Genomic DNA, 19,405 nt, shown 5'->3' with positions numbered 1-19,405 from the left:
TAGTGTCCGTCTGTGGTGTCGTGTTCTGTCTAGTGTCCGTCTGTGGTGTCGTGTTCTGTCTAGTGTCCGTCTCTGACGTCGTGTTCTGTTTGGTGTCCGTCTGTGGTGTCGTGTTCTGTTTGGTGTCCGTTTGTGGTGTTGTGTTCTGTCTGGTGTCGGTCTGTGGTGTCGTGTTCTGTGTAGTGTCCGTCTGTGGTGTCGTGTTCTGTCTAGTGTCCATCTCTGATGTCGTGTTATGTCTAGTGTCCGTCTGTGGTGTCGTGTTTTGTGTAGTGTCGGTCTCTGATGTTGTATTCTGTGAAGTGTCCGTCTGTGGTGTCGTGTTCTGTTTGGTGTCCGGCTGTGATGTCTTGTTCTGTCTAGTGTCGGTCTGTGGTGTCGTTTTCTGTGTAGTGTCCGTCTGTGGTGTCGTGTTCTGTCTAGTGTCCGTCTCTGATGTCGTGTTCTGTTTGGTGTCCGTCTGTGGTGTCGCGTTCTGTGTAATGTCCGGCTGTGGTGTCGTGTTCTGTCTAGTGTCCGTTTGTGCTGTCATGTTCTGTCTAGTGTCCGTCTGTAGTGTCATGTTCTGTGTAATATCTGTCTGTGATGTTGTATTCTGTGTAGTGTCCGGCTGTGATGTCGTGTTATGTGTGGTGTCCGTCTGTGGTGTTGTGTTCTGTCTAGTGTCGGTCTGTGGTGTCGTGTTCTGTCTAGTGTCCTTCTGTGGTGTCGGGTTCTGTCTAGTGTCCGTCTGTGGTTTCGTGTTCTGTCTAGTGTCCTTCTGTGGTATCGGGTTCTGTCTAGTATCCGTCTGTGGTTTCGTGTTCTGTCTAGTGTCCTTCTGTGGTATCGTGTTCTGTCTAGTGTCCGCCTGTAGTTTCGTGTTCTGTCTAGTGTCCGTCTGTGATGTTGTGTTCCATCTAGTGTCCGTCTCTGGTTTCGTGTTCTGTCTAGTGTACGTCTGTGATGCCGTGTTCTGTCTAGTGTCCGTCTGTGATGTTGTGTTCTGTCCAGTGTCCGTCTCTGGTTTTCATGTTCTGTCTAGTGTCCGTCTCTGGTTTCGTGTTCTGTCTAGTGTCCGTCTCTGGTTTCGTGTCTTGTCTGTTTTGTGGTATCGATTAATATTTGGTGTCGGTCTGTGGCGGTGGTTGTTGCGGTAGTTGGGACCGAGTTTATGTTTCTACTCATAAAACATTTAATTTTACCACCCATATATTTGAATAGGTTCATTTTTACATTATGTGAATTGTCTGCATGTCCTTTGGGCCATTAGTCTGAAACAGTTAACAATCTTCTAATTGAAAAAAAATACCCTATCAATTTATTTAAATTTAGTTTAAACATTAAAAAATCAACCACAGATAAAATACAAATGTTATGTGACCATATGCAAAAAAACATTGCAAGCGACACGAACAACTTGTAGCTATATAGCATCATCAAATGCAACGAAACAGGTCAAAAGCTCATTATATAAAATATCGCTGTACTCAAGAAAGGATAAAGGGCATGTATCGGAAGATATCATATTAGTTTGTTTTCAGATTATACATATTGACAGTACGATCGCCGTATCTTTATGTTGACGTCACACGTACATGATACGACCGCAGGATTGATATAGGATCATTATCTGTGTCCATTAGGGTTATCGTTGCGCGTGTTTGCACGAGATGTCCTTGGAGAGGGCTATTTGTATTAAATACACACACCCCTGTGTCATTGCCCTCCGTCCCCTTACACACCAGCCTTGTATGTGTCTCATATCAACGCAATACTGACCGATGTATTGTACTGATCACCCCACGCTGACCTCCGCCGCCATTTGTTTATTCACGATTAGAACGTGTCTTTTGAATAGTTACCTGTGCAGTATGGACTTTTTTTCCCAAGGAGTTTGAAATCTGTGACACCGTCGGCAGTCGATAATCACGCTGGAGAAACGTGATCCCTTCAATATGCTGACGTATAGTACGACGATATTTTTTGTTCAGCACAACTTATCCATTGGAAATAGAAAATAGGATTGGCTGTACCTATATTTATTTGTATAGCAATCACAATTTGAAAAAAACTTTCGAGTAGCGAAATGATCATATAGATTACTGAAAGTAAAAAAAAATCTATTACACCACAGCGTTGTAAATGTATTTATACATTTATACAGCGATTATCTGTATGTACTACACAACTGAAGACTTGGAAGCATACATTTTTTACATACACTTTATATAAAGGTCTGTTTTGTTGTATTTGTGCGTATGACAAAAGAGACACATATATTAATTAGAAACGGACATAAATGATACTTCTTATATTTTGTTAAATTCATTTTTAAAATATCGAAAAAAAATCGACTTAGACTAGCATATGAAGGCGGTAGTGACCTTCCTTATATAGACCTACATACTTATAATGAGTAGGTCGACATTCATCGCCTGGTTGGTGACCTAAAAATCTCATTAATCGATACGAAAGTTATTCCCAACACGTTACTGTGAAGGTAATAAATGTCTCCATTGCCAGCCTGGCCACCCACCATTACCTATTGGACGTGTCATATAAAGCCGGTTTCGTTGTTTCGCTATCACACGCACTTTCCCGATTAATATCAAAACTCTTTCCGTCGCTGATGGAATTTAACGTGAATTTAGGTGCGACCATTTCTCCGTGATTGAACAGGTGTTATTTAAACATGCAATACACGCGAACCGTCGTGATGGAACCTTCGATTTATTGGATTGTGTGATAATGATAATAATAATAATATACAGTATTTATATATAGCGCCCTATATAATTTGTAAAATTACTCTAAGGCGCTTTACAACATATGTATAATAGTAATGGTTATAATTGTGAAAACAAACAACAAAGGCTTGCAATCACTTTCATACATTTAACAAGCAATGTGCACATAATTGAACAAATAAAAGGGTGGTATTTACATGACGTCTTTGCAAAGATTCTAAAATGCAGACGTGAAGAGGTGAGTTTTTGTGTCCCTCTTGAACTTGGCCAGGGTATTTGACTTCCTAATAGCAGATGGTAAGCTATTCCACAACGTAGCCGAAACCCTCCCAAAGCATCTGTTTCCGTAGGTCACAGTACGAGATTTTGGGACACACAACAAAGATTCTGACTCCGACCGCAGTGATCTTGACGGCTGATACAGGGTAACAAGTTCCTGTAGGTACTGAGGAGCTGTTCCATTCAGTGCCTTGTATGTGTATACCAGAATTTTGTACTGCGACCTGTATCGTACAGGTAACCAGTGCAACGAATAAAGCGCAGGTGTGATGTGCTCTCTCTTTCGAGTACGAGTAACTAGCCGTGCTGCAGTGTTCTGAACCCTCTGCAGACGACTAGTTATAGTTTGTCAGATATACCACAGAGCAGGGCGTTACCATAATCCAACCGAGAGGTAACAAGTGAATGCACCAAAATCTTGCATGCATCTGCAGTTAGAAACTGCCGAATACAGCCGATGTTCCTGATCTGGTAGTAACAGGTTTTGGCAATAGCGTTCACTTGTTTCTCCATGTTCAGAGAACTGTCAAAGTATACCCCTAACTACATCAGTGATGTATGTAGCCGTCCTGGGAATCTGTTAAAAGGTTCTCCCACTATATAGTCCCTGGTTCACCACTTTGACTTTGTAATGTTCATTCGTTCATTGATATACTCAGAGTATTGTCACTGGCTCAACTGTTCTTATACACAAAAAGGATCCCAAAAAACTTCAACCGATTAAGGCTGCACGTTCCAAAACTTTTCATGTAACTTCCGGACTTAATAATTTCAACAATTTCACTGCCGAATTAAGCTAGAAATTAAAACAATGCCAAAGACAACCAAGAGAAAAGAAACAATACGTATGCCAATCCCAGCTACAAAAATGGCATGTCAGTGTAAAACGAGGAGTCGTGACGTGATGTGTCAGTGTAAAACGAGGAGTCGTGACGTGTCAATGTTAAGTGAGGAGTCATGACGTGACGTGTCATTGTAAAGCGAGAAGAAGTGACGTGATGTGTCAGTGTAAAGCGAGAAGAAGTGACATGACGTGTCAGTGTACGTAAAGCGAGAGGAAGTGACATGACGTGTCAGTGTACAACGAGGAGTCGTGACGTGACGTGTCAGTGTAAAGCGAGAAGAAGTGACGTGATGTGTCAGTGCAAAGCGAGAAGAAGTGATGTGACGTGTCAGTGTAAAGCGAGAAGAAGTGAATTGATGTGTCACTGTAAATCGAGAGGAAGTGACGTGATGTGTCAGTGTAAAGCGAGAAGAAGTGACGTGATGTGTCAGTGTAAATCGAGAGGAAGTGTGATGTGTCAGTGTAAAACGAGAAGAAGTGACGTAACGTGTCAGTGTAAAACGAGGAGTCGTGACGTGTCAATATTAAGTGAGGAGTCGTAACGTGACGTGCCAGTCTAAAGCGAGGAGTCGTGACGTGACGTGTCAGTTAAAGCGGGGAGTTATGACGTGACGTGTGAGTGTAAAACGAGGAGTCGTGACGTGTCAGTATAAAGCGGGAGTTGTGCCGCGTCAGTGTAAAGCTGGGAGTCGTGAGGTGACGTGTCAGTGTAAAGTGAGGAGTCGGGACGTAACGTGTCAGTGTAAAGCGGGGAGTCATCGCGTGACGTGTCAGTGTAAAGCGAGGAGTCGTGATGTGACGTGTCAGTGTAAAGTGATGAGTCGTGACTTGACGTGTAAGTTTAAAGCGATGAGTCGTGACGTGCCAGTGTAAAGCAAGGAGTCGTGACATGTCAGTCTAAAACGAGGAGTCGTGACGTGACCTGTCAGGGTAAAGTGAGGAGTCGTGCCGTGATGTGTCACTGTAAAGCGAGGAGTCGTGACGTGACGTGTCAGTGTAAGGAGTTCTGACAAGGCTTGTCAGGGTGATACGGAGAGTCGTAGATTTTAACCGTAGGCTTTCTATGCTAATTTTAATTTGGATATATAATAGTTTTCTCTGTAAGTCATTTAAGGTAGATGTAGGAGATAAACAGGAAGAGAAAAACGGAATAGGTATATATACCTATATTTGTAATCTATTGTGTAGGATAAAAACGATCTTGGATAATATCCTGGCAATAAGTGCATTTCAATAATGCATCAAGGAGGAAGTGGTTATGTTATGTGTGGGTGTATAGTAAAAATGAGAATATTTAAGTGTGTTTATTTAAAATATCTTCGTAGTTTATTGTCTTTATCACTTCTTCGCTCTATCGACCTCCATACAGAAACCCAACAACAAAATGCAGACAACAATGGCGCCTTGTGCTTTCTCTTTGGTCTTTCGGATTATTTCAATGGAGAAAATGAGTGATTGTTAAAATTTGGCCCTCACAGTTTTCCAAGAGAAGGTTATCACGTTTTAAATATCAGAAAGTTTAAAGCGATGAGTCGTGACGTGCCAGTGTAAAGCAAGGAGCCGTGACATGTCAGTCTAAAACGAGGAGTCGTGACGTGACCTGTCAGAGTAAAGTGAGGAGTCGTGCCGTGATGTGTCATCAGACTCCGGGACAAAAACAAAGGCTGCGTCGTGACGTGACGTGTCAGTTAAAGCGGGGAGTCGTGTCGTAACATGTCAGTGGAAAGCGGAAGACGTGCCTTGACAGTGTAAAGTTTGGACGTGTCGGTATAAAGCGAGGAGTCGTGACGTGTCACTGTAAAGTGAGGAGTCATGACGTTACGTGTCAGTGTAAAGCGGGGAGTCGTGACGTGACGTGTTAGTGTAAAACGAGGAGTCGTGACGTGACCTGTCAGAGTAAAGTGAGGAGTCGTGCCGTGATGTGTCACTGTAAAGCGAGGAGTCGTGACGTGACGTGTCAGTGTAAAGCGAGGTGTCGTGACTTGTCAGTGTAAAGCAAGGAGTCGTGACGTGACGTGTCAGTGTAAGGAGTTCTGACAAGTCTTGTCAGTGTGATACGGAGAGTCGTAGATTTTAACCGTTTGCGTTCTATGCTAATTTTAATTTGGATATATAATAGTTTTCTCTGTAAGTCATTTAAGGTAGCTGTAGGAGATAAACAGGAAGAGAAAAACGGAATAGGTATATATACCTATATTTGTAATCTATTGTGTAGGATAAAAACGATCTTGGATAATATCCTGGCAATAAGTGCATTTCAATAATGCATCAAGGAGGAAGTGGTTATGTTATGTATGGGTGTATAGTAAAAATGAGAATATTTAAGTGTGTTTATTTAAAATATCTTCGTAGTTTATTGTCTTTATCACTTCTTCGCTCTATCGACCTCCATACAGAAACCCAACAACAAAATGCAGACAACAATGATATCTATATTTGTAATCTATTGTGTAGGATAAAAACGATCTTGGTTAATATCCTGGCAATAAGTGTATTACAATAATGCATCAAGGAGGAAGTGGTTATGTTATGTGTGGGTGTATAGTAAAAGTGAGAATATTTAAGTGTGTTTATTTAAAATATCTTCGTAGTTTATTGTCTTTATCACTTCTTCGCTCTATCGACCTCCATACAGAAACCCAACAACAAAATGCAGACAACAATGGCGCCTTGTGCTTTCTCTTTGGTCTTTCGGATTATTTCAATGGAGAAAATGAGTGATTGTTAAAATTTGGCCCTGACAGTTTTCCAAGAGAAGGTTATCACGTTTTAAATATCAGAAAGTTTAAAGCGATGAGTCGTGACGTGCCAGGGTAAAGCAAGGAGTCGTGACATGTCAGTCTAAAACGAGGAGTCGTGACGTGACCTGTCAGTGTAAAGTGAGGAGTCGTGACGTGACGTGTCAGTGTAAGGAGTTCTGACAAGGCTTGTCAGGGTGATACGGAGAGTCGTAGAGTTTAACCGTAGGCGTTCTATGCTAATTTTAATTTGGATATATAATAGTTTTCTCTGTAAGTCATTTAAGGTAGCTGTAGGAGATAAACAGGAAGAGAAAAACGGCATAGGTATATATATCTATATTTGTAATCTATTGTGTAGGATAAAAACGATCTTGGATAATATTCTGGCAATAAGTGCATTACAATAATGCATCAAGGTGAGTCGTGACGTGCCAGTATAAAGCAAGGAGTCGTGACATGTCAGTCTAAAACGAGGAGTCGTGACGTGACCTGTCGGTGTAAAGTGAGGAGTCGTGCCGTGATGTGTCATCAGACTCCGGGACAAAAACAAAGGCTGCGTCGTGACGTGACGTGTCAGTTAAAGCGGGGAGTCGTGTCGTAACATGTCAGTGGAAAGCGGAAGACGTGCCTTGACAGTGTAAAGTTTGGACGTGTCGGTATAAAGCGAGGAGTCGTGACGTGTCAATGTAAAGTGAGGAGTCATGACGTTACGTGTCAGTGTAAAGCGGGGAGTCGTGACGTGACGTGTTAGTGTAAAACGAGGAGTCGTGACGTGTCAGTGTAAAACGAGGAGTCATGACGTTTCAATGTAAAGCGAGGAGTTGTGACGTGTCGGTTTTAAGCGAGGAGTCGTGACGTGTCAGTGTAAAACGAGGAGTCGTGACGTGACCTGTCAGTGTAAAGTGAGGAGTCGGGACGTAACGTGTCAGTGTAAAGCGGGGAGGCATCGCGTGACGTGTCAGTGTAAAGCGAGGTGTCGTGACTTGTCAGTGTAAAGCAAGGAGTCGTGACGTGACGTGTCAGTGTAAAACGAGGAGTCGTGACGTGATGTGTCAGTGTAAAGTGAGGAGTCGTGCCGTGATGTGTCACTGTAAAACGAGGAGTCGTGACGTGACGTGTCAGTGTAAAACGAGGAGTCGTGACGTGACCTGTCAGTGTAAAGTGAGGAGTCGTGCCGTGATGTGTCAGTGTAAAGGGTTCCGACAAGACTTGTCAGTGTGATACGGAGGGTCGTAGATTTAAACCGTTAGCGTTTTATGCTAATTTTAATTTGGATATATAATAGTTTTCTCTGTAAGTCATTTAAGGTAGATGTAGGCGATAAACAGGAGAAGAAAAACGGAATAGGTATATATATATCTATATTTGTAATCTTTTGTGTAGGATAAAAACGATCTCGGTTAATATCCTGGCAATAGGTGCAATAAAGCACACCAAGGAGGAAGTGGTTATGTTATGTGTGGGTGTATAGTAAAAATGAGACTATTTAAGTGTGTTTATTTAAAATATCTTCGTAGTTTATTGTCTTTATCACTTCTTCGCTCTATCGACCTTCATCCAGAAACACAACAACAAAATGCAGACAACAATGCCGCCTTGTGCTTTCTCTTTGGTCTTTCGGATTATTTAAATGGAGAAAATGAGTGATTGTTGAAATTAGGGCCTAACAGTTTTCCAAGAGAAGGTTATCACGTTTTAAATATCAGACTCCGGGACAAAAACAAAGGCTGCGTGCCTCTGTAGTGTTTATCTAAAATCTACAATGTCTTGTTTTATCTTATTCCGGGTGAAATGAATAGTTTTTTAAATTGATAATATAAATTTGTCAGTTGAACGAAAAACAGTATAGATGAAATCGTGACATATAGATGAGTTACAATGTGAATATTGTATTATACGATCTATAACGTTAACTTCTGTAAATTGTGGCACCAAATTTAGCTGTACGTTGATTTACACATTATAGAAACATATGATATATACGTTTAATACATGCGATAACTTTCAGGTAATGTGTACCAACAAGTTTAAATTAATTATTACCAATGTAACTATTGCGAGATATTTTCTTAAGTCTTTTTCAAAAGAAAGCATTCCAGGGGCGTAGCTACCCCTTGTTCGGAGTTGATTCCTTTAGGGGCGGGTTTAGAACAGGGCCTTGCTATGGGACCAGCTGTTTGAAAATTTGGAGCATTCCCCTAGGTACAAGTTGCGTAAAGGAAGCTGCGCGCCTGTGTTCTAAACAAACATATGTTGCGATGCATTTTACAGAATCATATTTTTTTTTCATATTTCTAAACAGAAATTTTAAAAACTGCCGAGGACGAACTAACGACCTATACAGTGCCATCAAGGGATTTATAAATGAACAGAACCAAAAAGGGAGTCCAATTCATGGATTCCCTTTTTTCAAGGTTGATAAACATAAAAATGAACCCCTTTTAAAGATACATAACTTGACTTGAGAAATGGCTCTAAGCTTTGTTGCTTTATCTTCTAAAAATAAGGGTATAATCCAAGTAAAAAAACGGACTCTCCTATGCGGTCATCACAGACGAAATGGTACTCTCAACCTTAAATCGATATGATCTTATGTCTATATTAACTTTAACATGATATGTTTTTTTTTTTTTTTTTTTTTTTTTTTTTTTTTTTATTTTTTTTTATTATAACACTGATATTCGGACGAAAATGTTGTGTTAACTTTAACTGATGACATGTAAGTCTCTATATTATAACTACAGATTAACAGTTTAATAGTGATAAACTTATGCGTTTCATTTAAACGCCATGTGATATTTGGATTTGACATGTAAGTCACTATATTACACTGTAAAACTTTAGATTTAAAAATGTACTAGTGGTAATAATCTTCATTTAAATTACGGTTTAAACTTAATTGCAAAACGTATCACAGACATTTATCTTAAAATGTCCTTTTATCATCTGTAAGATGACGTTTCAGTTGATCTGAAGTAACACAGGTATTTACTAAGAGCTGTTGAGGTCATGTGTGAATGTTTGTACAGACTTGAATATCCTGTTCTAAAACCACAACTATGAGCAGTGAGCACCGCAGTACCAATAGGTGTGATAGCTTTAACAAGCCTGTAGATTAGCTGTGATCCGACATCTGGACCCTTGATCCCTTTTACTCCCTAAGATGGATATGCACTTGATGTCTTCAGCGTCCATAACGCCTGTGACTAATGTCAAAACTACCATGTGGTTTGTCACGTACTCTATACTCTACTACACTTATTATCCATGTAGTACACTTGACTTGAATCATTGGTAAAATGTCCAAATCGCAAACCAAATCCAAATTTGAATGCAGTAATTCAGTATGAAAAGTTTCAGTTTCATTAATTTTACAGCACCATGAAAAGTGTTTGTTTCCTTTTCCGAAAGCCAGGCCTAGACTAACTTTAAATAAACTTGTTGAAGTTACGGCGTTTGATGTCTGGACATTTGTTTTAAATCTGCCTCATTGTCAGATGACTTTGTGAGAGCCATCTAACAAACATTGGGACGTGCCAGGTTTTGGTGGTGGACGAAAACCGGAGTACCAGGAGAAAAACCACTGACCTGCGACCAGTACCTGGTTACTGCCGCACGTAGGCCTCGTGCCCGCGACGCAGAGGCGGGGGGCTAGTGACCATAGATAGCACGCAGACACCTTAACCAATCGGCATCGCGGCCCCTTCTATAAAACCATGAACAATTGATGACCGTCACAATCGTCTGCTGGATAACCGATACATCCGGTAGTTAAGCGGACGTAAAACCTATCAATCAATCAATCAATGACCGTCACACATACGGGATAGATAGGCCAATCTGCAATCATCAGACGGAGGACCTGGAAGGTATCTCTCTGGCGTCAAAAATGGGAGTGTGGATAGCTCTAAATTCCATACCATCCCCGCCAGCAAGTTTTTCTTAAGCCGGCGTAACGATCGGTCAGCCGGCACCAATGTTGAGTTACATACGTTGACAGAACGCTTGGCCCACATCGGAAATAAATGTTCGGCTGGCGTTGGCTAAACGTTTACCAACGTCAAACCTAGTTGACGTTGAGCAAACCTCATTGCGATGGACAAACATACGTTGGCCCAACGTCTGACTGCTAGCTGTGATAGGGTTTATTCCGGGGGAATATGAGTATATTTTATAAAGCTGTAAACTAATTATAACATACTTGTTTACTTAGAATTAAGCACTTAAAGTACGTTTTCCTTATTTTACTTGTGTTACGTAATCATGGATCATGGATAAGACAATCCCATCAAAAAGATAAATCAATCACATCGATATATCTATAGATTCTTGTTGCATTATAACCACTTCTTATATTGATATGACGAAAAGTTTATTCATCATTTAGATTATATCCTTAAATTTTGGAAAAAGAAGTAATAATGCTTCCCCTACTATGCGTTATACAGGTACATCCAGTGCGTAAAAAGAAATTGAGTTTGTTATGTATTAAAGACCTTTACAGCAGTAATGTAACAGTTGTTAACAAATTCCTCGAATGGTAGAACTCCAAAAATTCAAGCATAAAAGGCTTTTAAGAATGTAAACTTATCTTAATTTCTCATGTTGAAGTAGCTTTCGAAATAGCTTAAAATTTAGAGAATTTTCAACAAGGGAGATAATAACGCTACTGCTAATCAACCGTGACTCGGAAATTTCATTTATTTGATTAGCATTGCCATCCTATTTCTCAAAGTACCAAAGTATCAAAACACCATGGTAGAAATTTGGTTATTTAAAATAATAATGATATGATACGTTTCAACGGTGTAAAGATAGTAAAGACCCCATTGTAAGGTCGTTACACAAGACTTAGTAGCGGAACTGGAATGGGTCGATCGTGGGCGACAAGGTTGATCAATTGGGAGAGAGCCCGTCTAGATATCGGAGGGACCCGGGTTCGAGTCCCTGTCTGGCCTTGAATTTTCCCTTTCCTACGTCTACATTTGGTGCCTATAACCAACCTTTCTTTCAAGAACTGGGTGTACCTTGGCAAGGGGATACCTGAATATTGGCAGTAAATAGTGTTGTCTTGGGGGCAAACACTTAGAAAAAGGAAGGAGGGATGTAGCTGAACTGGACTGGGTTGATCGTCGGCGACCAGGTAGCTCAATTGGTAGAACGTCCGTCTAGAGCTAGGAAGGTCCCGGGTTCGAATCCCGGCATGGACGTGCAGTTTCCCTTTCCTACTGCACACAATATTGTGTAAAATTCGATATCATTATATAAACTGATTTATTAACTTTCCAATGGTTCATGTGAGATATTGACTATAATATAATGATTTTAATATTGTTACACTTACCTCCATGCGGAAAAGTATTTTTAGAATATGCTATGCCATACATTATGCCCTTCGCAATTTTCAGCGTCCTCACTAGCCAGACTTCAACCTGGTGAAATTTTACTCAATTTGTATGAAACTGTGGGGAAAAAGATCTAGCGGACTGGTGGTAAAAACGCATGCTTTCTTTGTTTCAAATTGTTTACAATAGAAATATTTTGATAATGACGTCATAGTGACATGTATTCAAATTGTGGTTCAGCTTATGCTTATCAATCGCGGTCAAGTTAAGGTCTACACGATACAATAAAATGACATAAGGTGACAGTACACAGAATGGATCACCAAACCATCGTTCTCTTCATTCATTGAAAATTCAGTGGATTAATTATATAAGTTTAAGGTTGTATCAAAAGAAGACTATTTATAGATTTTTTTGCAATGTCAGTACCCAAAACCGATCATGGCTTCAATTTTGCAATATTTTGCGCTTCAAATGACTGTTCTAGCATTTTAAGATGATCTTTGAAATATGAATGAAAAAGGGATAAATTATTGTAATAAGTTAACTGTTGACACATTTTTTGATTCATATTTTTTTTTCAAAGAGTGATCCGATTTGGGTCCTGCCTATTTAGGTCTATGAGTTAAAGATACCATTCAATGTTATACATCTATCTGATATAATTTTGTAATAAATATATCTTTAATTTACTTTTATTTTTTTCTTAGACGTATGAGCTATATTTTGTTATGGATACATCTTCACATTGAAAATGTAATGGAAATATATAATCATGATATACGAGAAATCGTGTTTTATTTATAAGAGATTTTATAAAGTAATAGACATAACTCCATTAGTTAATCAGATATCTCCAAAAGTAAACGAGTTATCTCTTTTAGGCATTAAATGTTAAGTTGTTTTGTAATACATGATTATATAGTGTTAGTCACTGTAAAGCGTATCATTGCGTCTACTGTGTGTCACATAGTACATACTGTGTCAATGCGCTGTAGTGTATCACTGTTAAATACAGCGTATCATTGCGTCTACTGTGTGTCACATAGTACATACTGTGTCAATGCGCTGCAGTGTATCACTGTTATATACAGAGTATCATTGCGTCTACTGTGTGTCACAAAGTACATACTGTGTCAATGCGCTGTAGTATATAGTGTATCACTGTTATATACAGCGTATCATTGTGTCTACTGTGCGTCACATAGTACATACTGTGTCAATGCGCTGTAGTGTATCACTGTTATATACAGCGTATCATTACGTCTACTGTGTGTCACATAGTACATACTGTGTCAATGCGCTGTAGTGTATCACTGCGTTACCGTGTATCATTGCACCTACCATGTGTCACTGTTATATACAGTGTGTCATTGCGTCTACATTTCGTTGTCACTCATTTGTATTCTCCACACTGTATTGTTTATGAGAATAAAACAATTGTCATTGTTACTGCGTATACATACAGTATGTCACTGCGCCTATCGTGTGTCACTATGTATACATTGTGTCATTCACGGCGCCTTCCATGTGTCACTGTGTATAATGTGTGTCATTGCGGCCAACAGTGTGTCACTATAGAAACCGTTTGCTATTTCGCCTTCCGTGTGTCTGTCATGGTGCTTACTGTGTGCTAATGTCTATACCGTGTGTCATGGTACTTACCGTGTGTCACTGTCTATACAGTGTGTCTTAGTGCTTACCGTGTGTCACTGTCTATACAATGTGTCATGGTGCTTACTGTGTGCTAATGTCTATACAGTGTGTCTTGGTGCTTACCGTGTGTCACTGTCTATACAGTGTGTCATTGTGCTTACCGTGTGTCACGGTCTATACAGTGTGTCATGGTGCTTACCGTGTGTCACTGTCTATACAGTGTGTCATGGTGCTTACTGTGTGTCACTGTCTATACAGTGTGTCATGGTGCTTACCGTGTGTCACTGTCTATACAGTGTGTCATGGTACTTACCGTTTGTCACTGTCTATACAGTGTGTCGTGGTACTTACCGCGTGTCATTGTGTTTACTGCACGCTGTTATAGTTTTATTTTAAAGTGGCTGATGTCAATGTATGCTGTGCGGAAGATATGAGTGCATAATATTGCTTGAATTTAAACTGCTGCACTATTTAAGAAAAACAATCTTGATGAACATGAATTCTATCAAATTATGTTAGATTCCAATAATGATATAGAATATGAGCATTGATATGCATTGTTTCATTAAGATTTGATTTTTTCTCCATAAATGTCCACCGTCTGGTATATAGTTACGCCTTAAAACGAGTTATCAAAATATTGTTCAGGAGAACTGTCACACGTGAGCAAGAAATCATCGCTAGAGGTCAGTGCGGACAGGAACGTGACAGAATTAAGGATGAGTTTAATTCTGACATAATCAGTCAATGACACGGACCTTATATGGTATGGCATAAGACCACATCTGTTTTGTTCCCGTGTCTTCTTAATTGCATCAACGCCGAGCAGGGAGGGCAGTAATGAAATGTGTATCTTAACACCTAGTGCGCGCTGTCATCGACCGGAAGGTATAACTCAAAATGACACAAATTTTACTATAATGTTTGCAGTTATGCGATGTTTTCACGAGGCTTGCTGTCCAAAAATGTAAAAATATTGTCCTAAAGAGTGACAACGCCAAACCTGATGATACCCTAGTGGCACGTGTACGCCAAACACAGCTGCCAAATACTTTCGTATAATTTGTAATTGGATGTTTGCAATGGATTTTATCAGTTTTGGTGTTTAAGTCGGTGTGTTGACATGGTAATGTTATAGTTGTTGTGTTTACCATATTAGTGTTATAGTTGTTGTGTTTACCATATTAATGTTATAGTTGTTGTGTTTACCATATAAGTGTTATAGTTGTTGTGTTTACCATGGTAATGTTATAGTTGTTGTGTTTACCATATCAATGTTATAGTTGTTGTGTTTACCATATTAGTGTTATAGTTGTTGTGTTAACCATGGTTAGGTTATAGTTGTTGTGTTTACCATATTAATGTTATAGTTGTTGTATTTGCCATGGTTTAGGCTACCGTTGTTGGGTTTGCCATGGTTTAGGCTATCGTTGTTGTATTTGCCATGGTTTAGGCTATAGTTGTTGTGTTTACCATGGTTTAGGCTATCGTTGTTGGGTTTGCCATGGTTTAGACTATCGTTGTTGGGTTTGTCATGGTTTAGGCTTTCGTTGTTGGGTTTACCATGGTTTGGGCTATCGTTGTTGTATTTGCCATGGTTTAGGTTATCGTTTTTGGGTTTACCATGGTAATGTTATAGTTGTTGTGTTTACCATATTAATGTTATGGTAGTTGTGTTTACCATATTTATGTTATAGTTGTTGTATTTGCCATGGTTTAGGCTACCGTTGTTGTATTTGCCATGGTTTAGGCTATCGTTGTTGGGTTTGCCATGGGTTAGGCTATCGTTGTTTGGTTTGCCATAGTTTAGGCTATCGTTGTTGGGTGTATCATGGATTAGGCTATCGTTGTTGTATTTGCGTTGTTGGGTTTGCCATGGTTTAGGCTATCGTTGTTAGGTTTGCTCCTGTTTAGGCTATAGTTGTTGTATTTGCCATGGTTTAGGCTATAGTTGTTGTGTTTACCATGGTTTAGGCTATCGTTGTTGGGTTTGCCGTTTACCATATTAATGTTATAGTTGTTGTATTTGCCATGGTTTAGGCTCCCGTTGTTGTATTTGCCATGGTTTAGGCTACCGTTGTTGGGTTTGCCATGGTTTAGGCTATTGTTGTTGTAGTTGCCATGGTTTAGGCTATCGTTGTTGTATTTGCCATGGTTTAGGCTTTCGTTGTTGTATTTGCCATCGTTTAGGCTATCGTTGTTGGGTTTGCCATGTTTTAGGCTACCGTTGTTGGGTTTGTCATTGTTTAGGTTATTGTTGTTGAGTTTGCCATGGTTAGGCTATCGTTGTTGGGTTTACCATGGTTTAGGCTGTCGCTGTTGTATTTGCCATGGTTTAGACTATCGTTGTTGTATTTACCATGGTTTAGGCTACCGTTTTTGGGTTTGCCATGGTTTAGGCTATCGTTGTTGGGTTTTCCATGGTTTAGGCTATCGTTGTTGGGTTTGCCATGGTTTAGACTATTGTTGTTGGGTTTGACATGGCTTGGACTATCGTTGTTGGGTTTGCCATGGTTATGGCTATCGTTGTTGGGTTTGGCATGGTTTAGGCTATCGTTGTTGGGTTTTCCATGGTTTAGGCTATCGTTGTTGGGATTTCCATGGGTTAGGCTATCGTTGTTGTATTTGCCATGGTTTAGGCTATCGTTGTTGGGTTTGCATGGGTTAGGCTATCGTTGTTGTAATCGTTGTTGGGTTTGCCATGGTTAAGGCTATCGTTGTTGGGTTTGCCATGGTTTAGACTATGGTTGTTGGGTTTGCCATGGTTAAGACTATCGTTGTTGTGTTTGCCATGGTTTAGACTATAGTTGTTGTATTTGCCATGGTTTAGGCTATAGTTGTTGTGTTAACCATGGTTTAGGCTATTGTTGTTTGGTTTACCATGTCTTAGACTATCGTTGTGTGGTTTACTAGGGTTTAGGCTATCGTTGTTGGGTTTACCATGGCTTAGACTATCGTTGTTTGGTTTACCATGGTTAAGGCTATTGTTGTTTGGTTTACCATGGTTTAGGCTATCGTTGTTGTATTTGCCATGGTTTAGGCTATCGTTGTTGTATTTGCCATGGTTTAGTCTATCGTTGTTGTATTTGCCATGGTGTAGGCTATCGTTGTTGTATTTGCCATGGTGTAGGCTATCGTTGTTGTATTTGCCATGGTTGGCTATCGCTGTTGTTTTTGCCATGGGTTAGGCTATTGTTGTTGTATTTGCCATGGTTTAAACTATAGTTGTTGTATTTGCCATGATTTAGGCTATTGTTGTTGTATTTGCCATGGATTAGGCTATCGTTGTTGGGTTTGCCATGGTTTAGGCTATCCTTGTTGGGATTTACCATGGATTAGGCTATCGTTGTTGTATTTGCCATTGTTTAGGCTGTAGTTGTTGGGTTTATCATGGTTTAGGCTATCGTTGTTTGGTTTATCATGGTTTAGACTATCGTTGTTGGGTGTATCATGGATTAGGCTATCGTTGTTGGGTTTGCCATGGTTTAGACTATCGTTGTTGGGTTTGTCATGGGTTAGGCTATCGTTGTTGGGTTTGCCATGGTTTAGGCTATCGGTGTTGGGTTTGCCATGGTTTAGGCTATCGTTTTGGGTTTGCCATGGGTTAGGCTATCGTTGTTTGGTTTGCCATGGGTTAGGCTATCGTTGTTTGGTTTGCCATAGTTTAGGCTATCGTTGTTGGGTGTATCATGGATTAGGCTATCGTTGTTGTATTTGCCATGGTTTAAACTATAGTTGTTGTATTTGCCATGATTTAGGCTATTGTTGTTGTATTTGCCATTGATTAGGCTATCGTTGTTGGGTTTATCTTGATTTAGACTATCGTTGTTGGGTGTATCATGGATTAGGCTATCGTTGTTGGGTTTGCCATGGTTTAGGCTATCGTTGTTAGGTTTGCCCCTGTTTAGGCTATAGTTGTTGTATTTGCCATGGTTTAGGCTATAGTTGTTGGGTTTGCCATGGTTTAGACTATCGTTGTTGGGTTTACCATGATTTAGGCTATCGTTGTTGTATTTGCCATGGTTTAAACTATAGTTGTTGTAGTTGCCATGATTTAGGCTATTGTTGTTGTATTTGCCATGGATTAGGCTATCGTTGATGGGTTTGCCATGGTTTAGGCTATCGTTGTTGGGATTTACCATGGATTAGGCTATCGTTGTTGGGTTTGACATGGTTTAGACTATCGGTGTTGGGTTTGCCATGGTTTAGGCTATCGTTGTTGGGTTTGCCATGGGTTAGGCTATCGTTGTTGGGTTTGCCATGGGTTAGGCTATCGTTTTTGGGTTTGCCATGGTTTAGGCTATCGTTGTTGGGTTTGCCATGGGTTAGGCTATCGGTGTTGGGTTTGCCATGGTTTAGGCTATCGTTGTTTGGTTTATCTTGGTTTAGACTATCGTTGTTGGGTGTATCATGGATTAGGCTATCGTTGTTGGGTTTGCCATGGTTTAGGCTATCGTTGTTGGGTTTGCCATGGTTTAGGTTATCGTTGTTGGGTTTGCCCTGGTTTAGGCTATAATTGTTGTATTTGACATGGTTTAGGCTATCGTTGTTGGGTTTATCATGGATTAGACATTTGTTGAGAAACTACTTTTACCTGTCTTTGCTGAGGAACTTATTTGACATACATTTGTCGAGTTGCTTGTTTTACTGGTTTTAATTTAGGAACTTGTCTTACCGACCTATCTTGGGTGTTTGCTAATTTGCTTGAGAGAAATAATTTTCCTATGCGAACTCAAAATCTTCGTAAAATTAATTTACTTATGTCAAACCGAAAATAAGGAATCTGAACATGTACGTAGGTCAGGATATCTCGGTCTTTTACCTATATCATGGTTAGCTTTACCAAACATCAGTCAACAGTGTTGTGTGGGGCCCTAGTTTGATACAGAGCAATTAATACAGAATCCGGGGCGCCATCCCGTCTAAGAGCTGTCAGTACAAGATTTGTGATGTAGTCACGGCGTTAATACTAGATATGCCCAGAGGTATACCCTGACCGATTTGTGGCTCGGCCGTGATGGAATCAGAAACGAGAGTCTAAAACACGGCAAGTTTGTTTTATAGAGTAACAATTAAAGAACATGTCCGATCTTGGAAATTTTGGCGCCATCTGGTAAAGTTAATACAAGCTTGTCTCTATGTCACGTGGGCAGATGACATCCCATTCATGTGGCCTGACAAGTTGGTACACACATATGTTTATCGGTACTATAGTACGCATATAGTGTCGGTGCTGACACCTGGTGTCATAACGTGTCGTGACATTGACGACCAGTTTCCCTGCCAACATTCCTAGGACACGCCTACACAACGTTTCCTGTGTGTTCCTAAAATATACACGTACATATTGTATACAGGCGTTGGGGAGTCTTATTGTGACGCGCAAACCATCTTCTTCTGTATTTTCGTAAGTTAACATTGGGAAAATCGTCAGACCAAATTACGGGTTTCTAAATGCAAAATCGACTCGGGCATGAATGTAAAGGTTGTTCAAGAACAGGTTTAGCTCGTCAAAAATACATAGATTCGATAACAGAACCGCTCATAAATGAAAGGGTTGTAACTGTTATGAACGAATGAATAAATTGCAGGCAGTGATAGAGTTACTGTGAGAACATGACAGATGTAGAAACAGATTTATTTAGAACATTACCACTGTTTAATTGGCTTAAATGTTAGAAGCCTTATATTCCGTGTAATAGTTAAGAACAAGTACTTCTTATTGATATATTATATTTATATCATATAATCCCTTTTGATTAACAACGTGTACAAATGTAATCCCTGTTCATAAACTGTCGATTTCAGACA

The 19,405-nt window shown here is 39.9% G+C and overlaps 1 protein-coding gene across 1 annotated transcript in view; it reads right to left on the bottom strand.

Annotated features, from left to right (window-relative positions):
* LOC110443438 (mucin-17-like) overlaps positions 1 to 16,775 on the bottom strand; it is a 21,729-nt gene extending 4,954 nt beyond the window's left edge. The window contains exons 1-2 of the mRNA XM_021487660.1: positions 16,475 to 16,775; positions 78 to 1,002 (exon numbers count right to left, since the gene is read on the bottom strand). Coding sequence (XP_021343335.1) covers positions 78 to 1,002; positions 16,475 to 16,775 — 1,226 coding nt within the window. The remainder of the gene's footprint in view (positions 1 to 77; positions 1,003 to 16,474) is intronic.
* Between the last annotated feature and the right edge of the window lie 2,630 nt (positions 16,776 to 19,405).

Source organism: Mizuhopecten yessoensis, unplaced genomic scaffold (assembly GCF_002113885.1).
Source record: "Mizuhopecten yessoensis strain PY_sf001 unplaced genomic scaffold, ASM211388v2 scaffold716345, whole genome shotgun sequence".
Taxonomy (NCBI): domain Eukaryota; kingdom Metazoa; phylum Mollusca; class Bivalvia; order Pectinida; family Pectinidae; genus Mizuhopecten; species Mizuhopecten yessoensis.
Note: the sequence above shows the minus strand (reverse complement) of the source record. Positions and strands in the feature narration are given on the sequence as shown.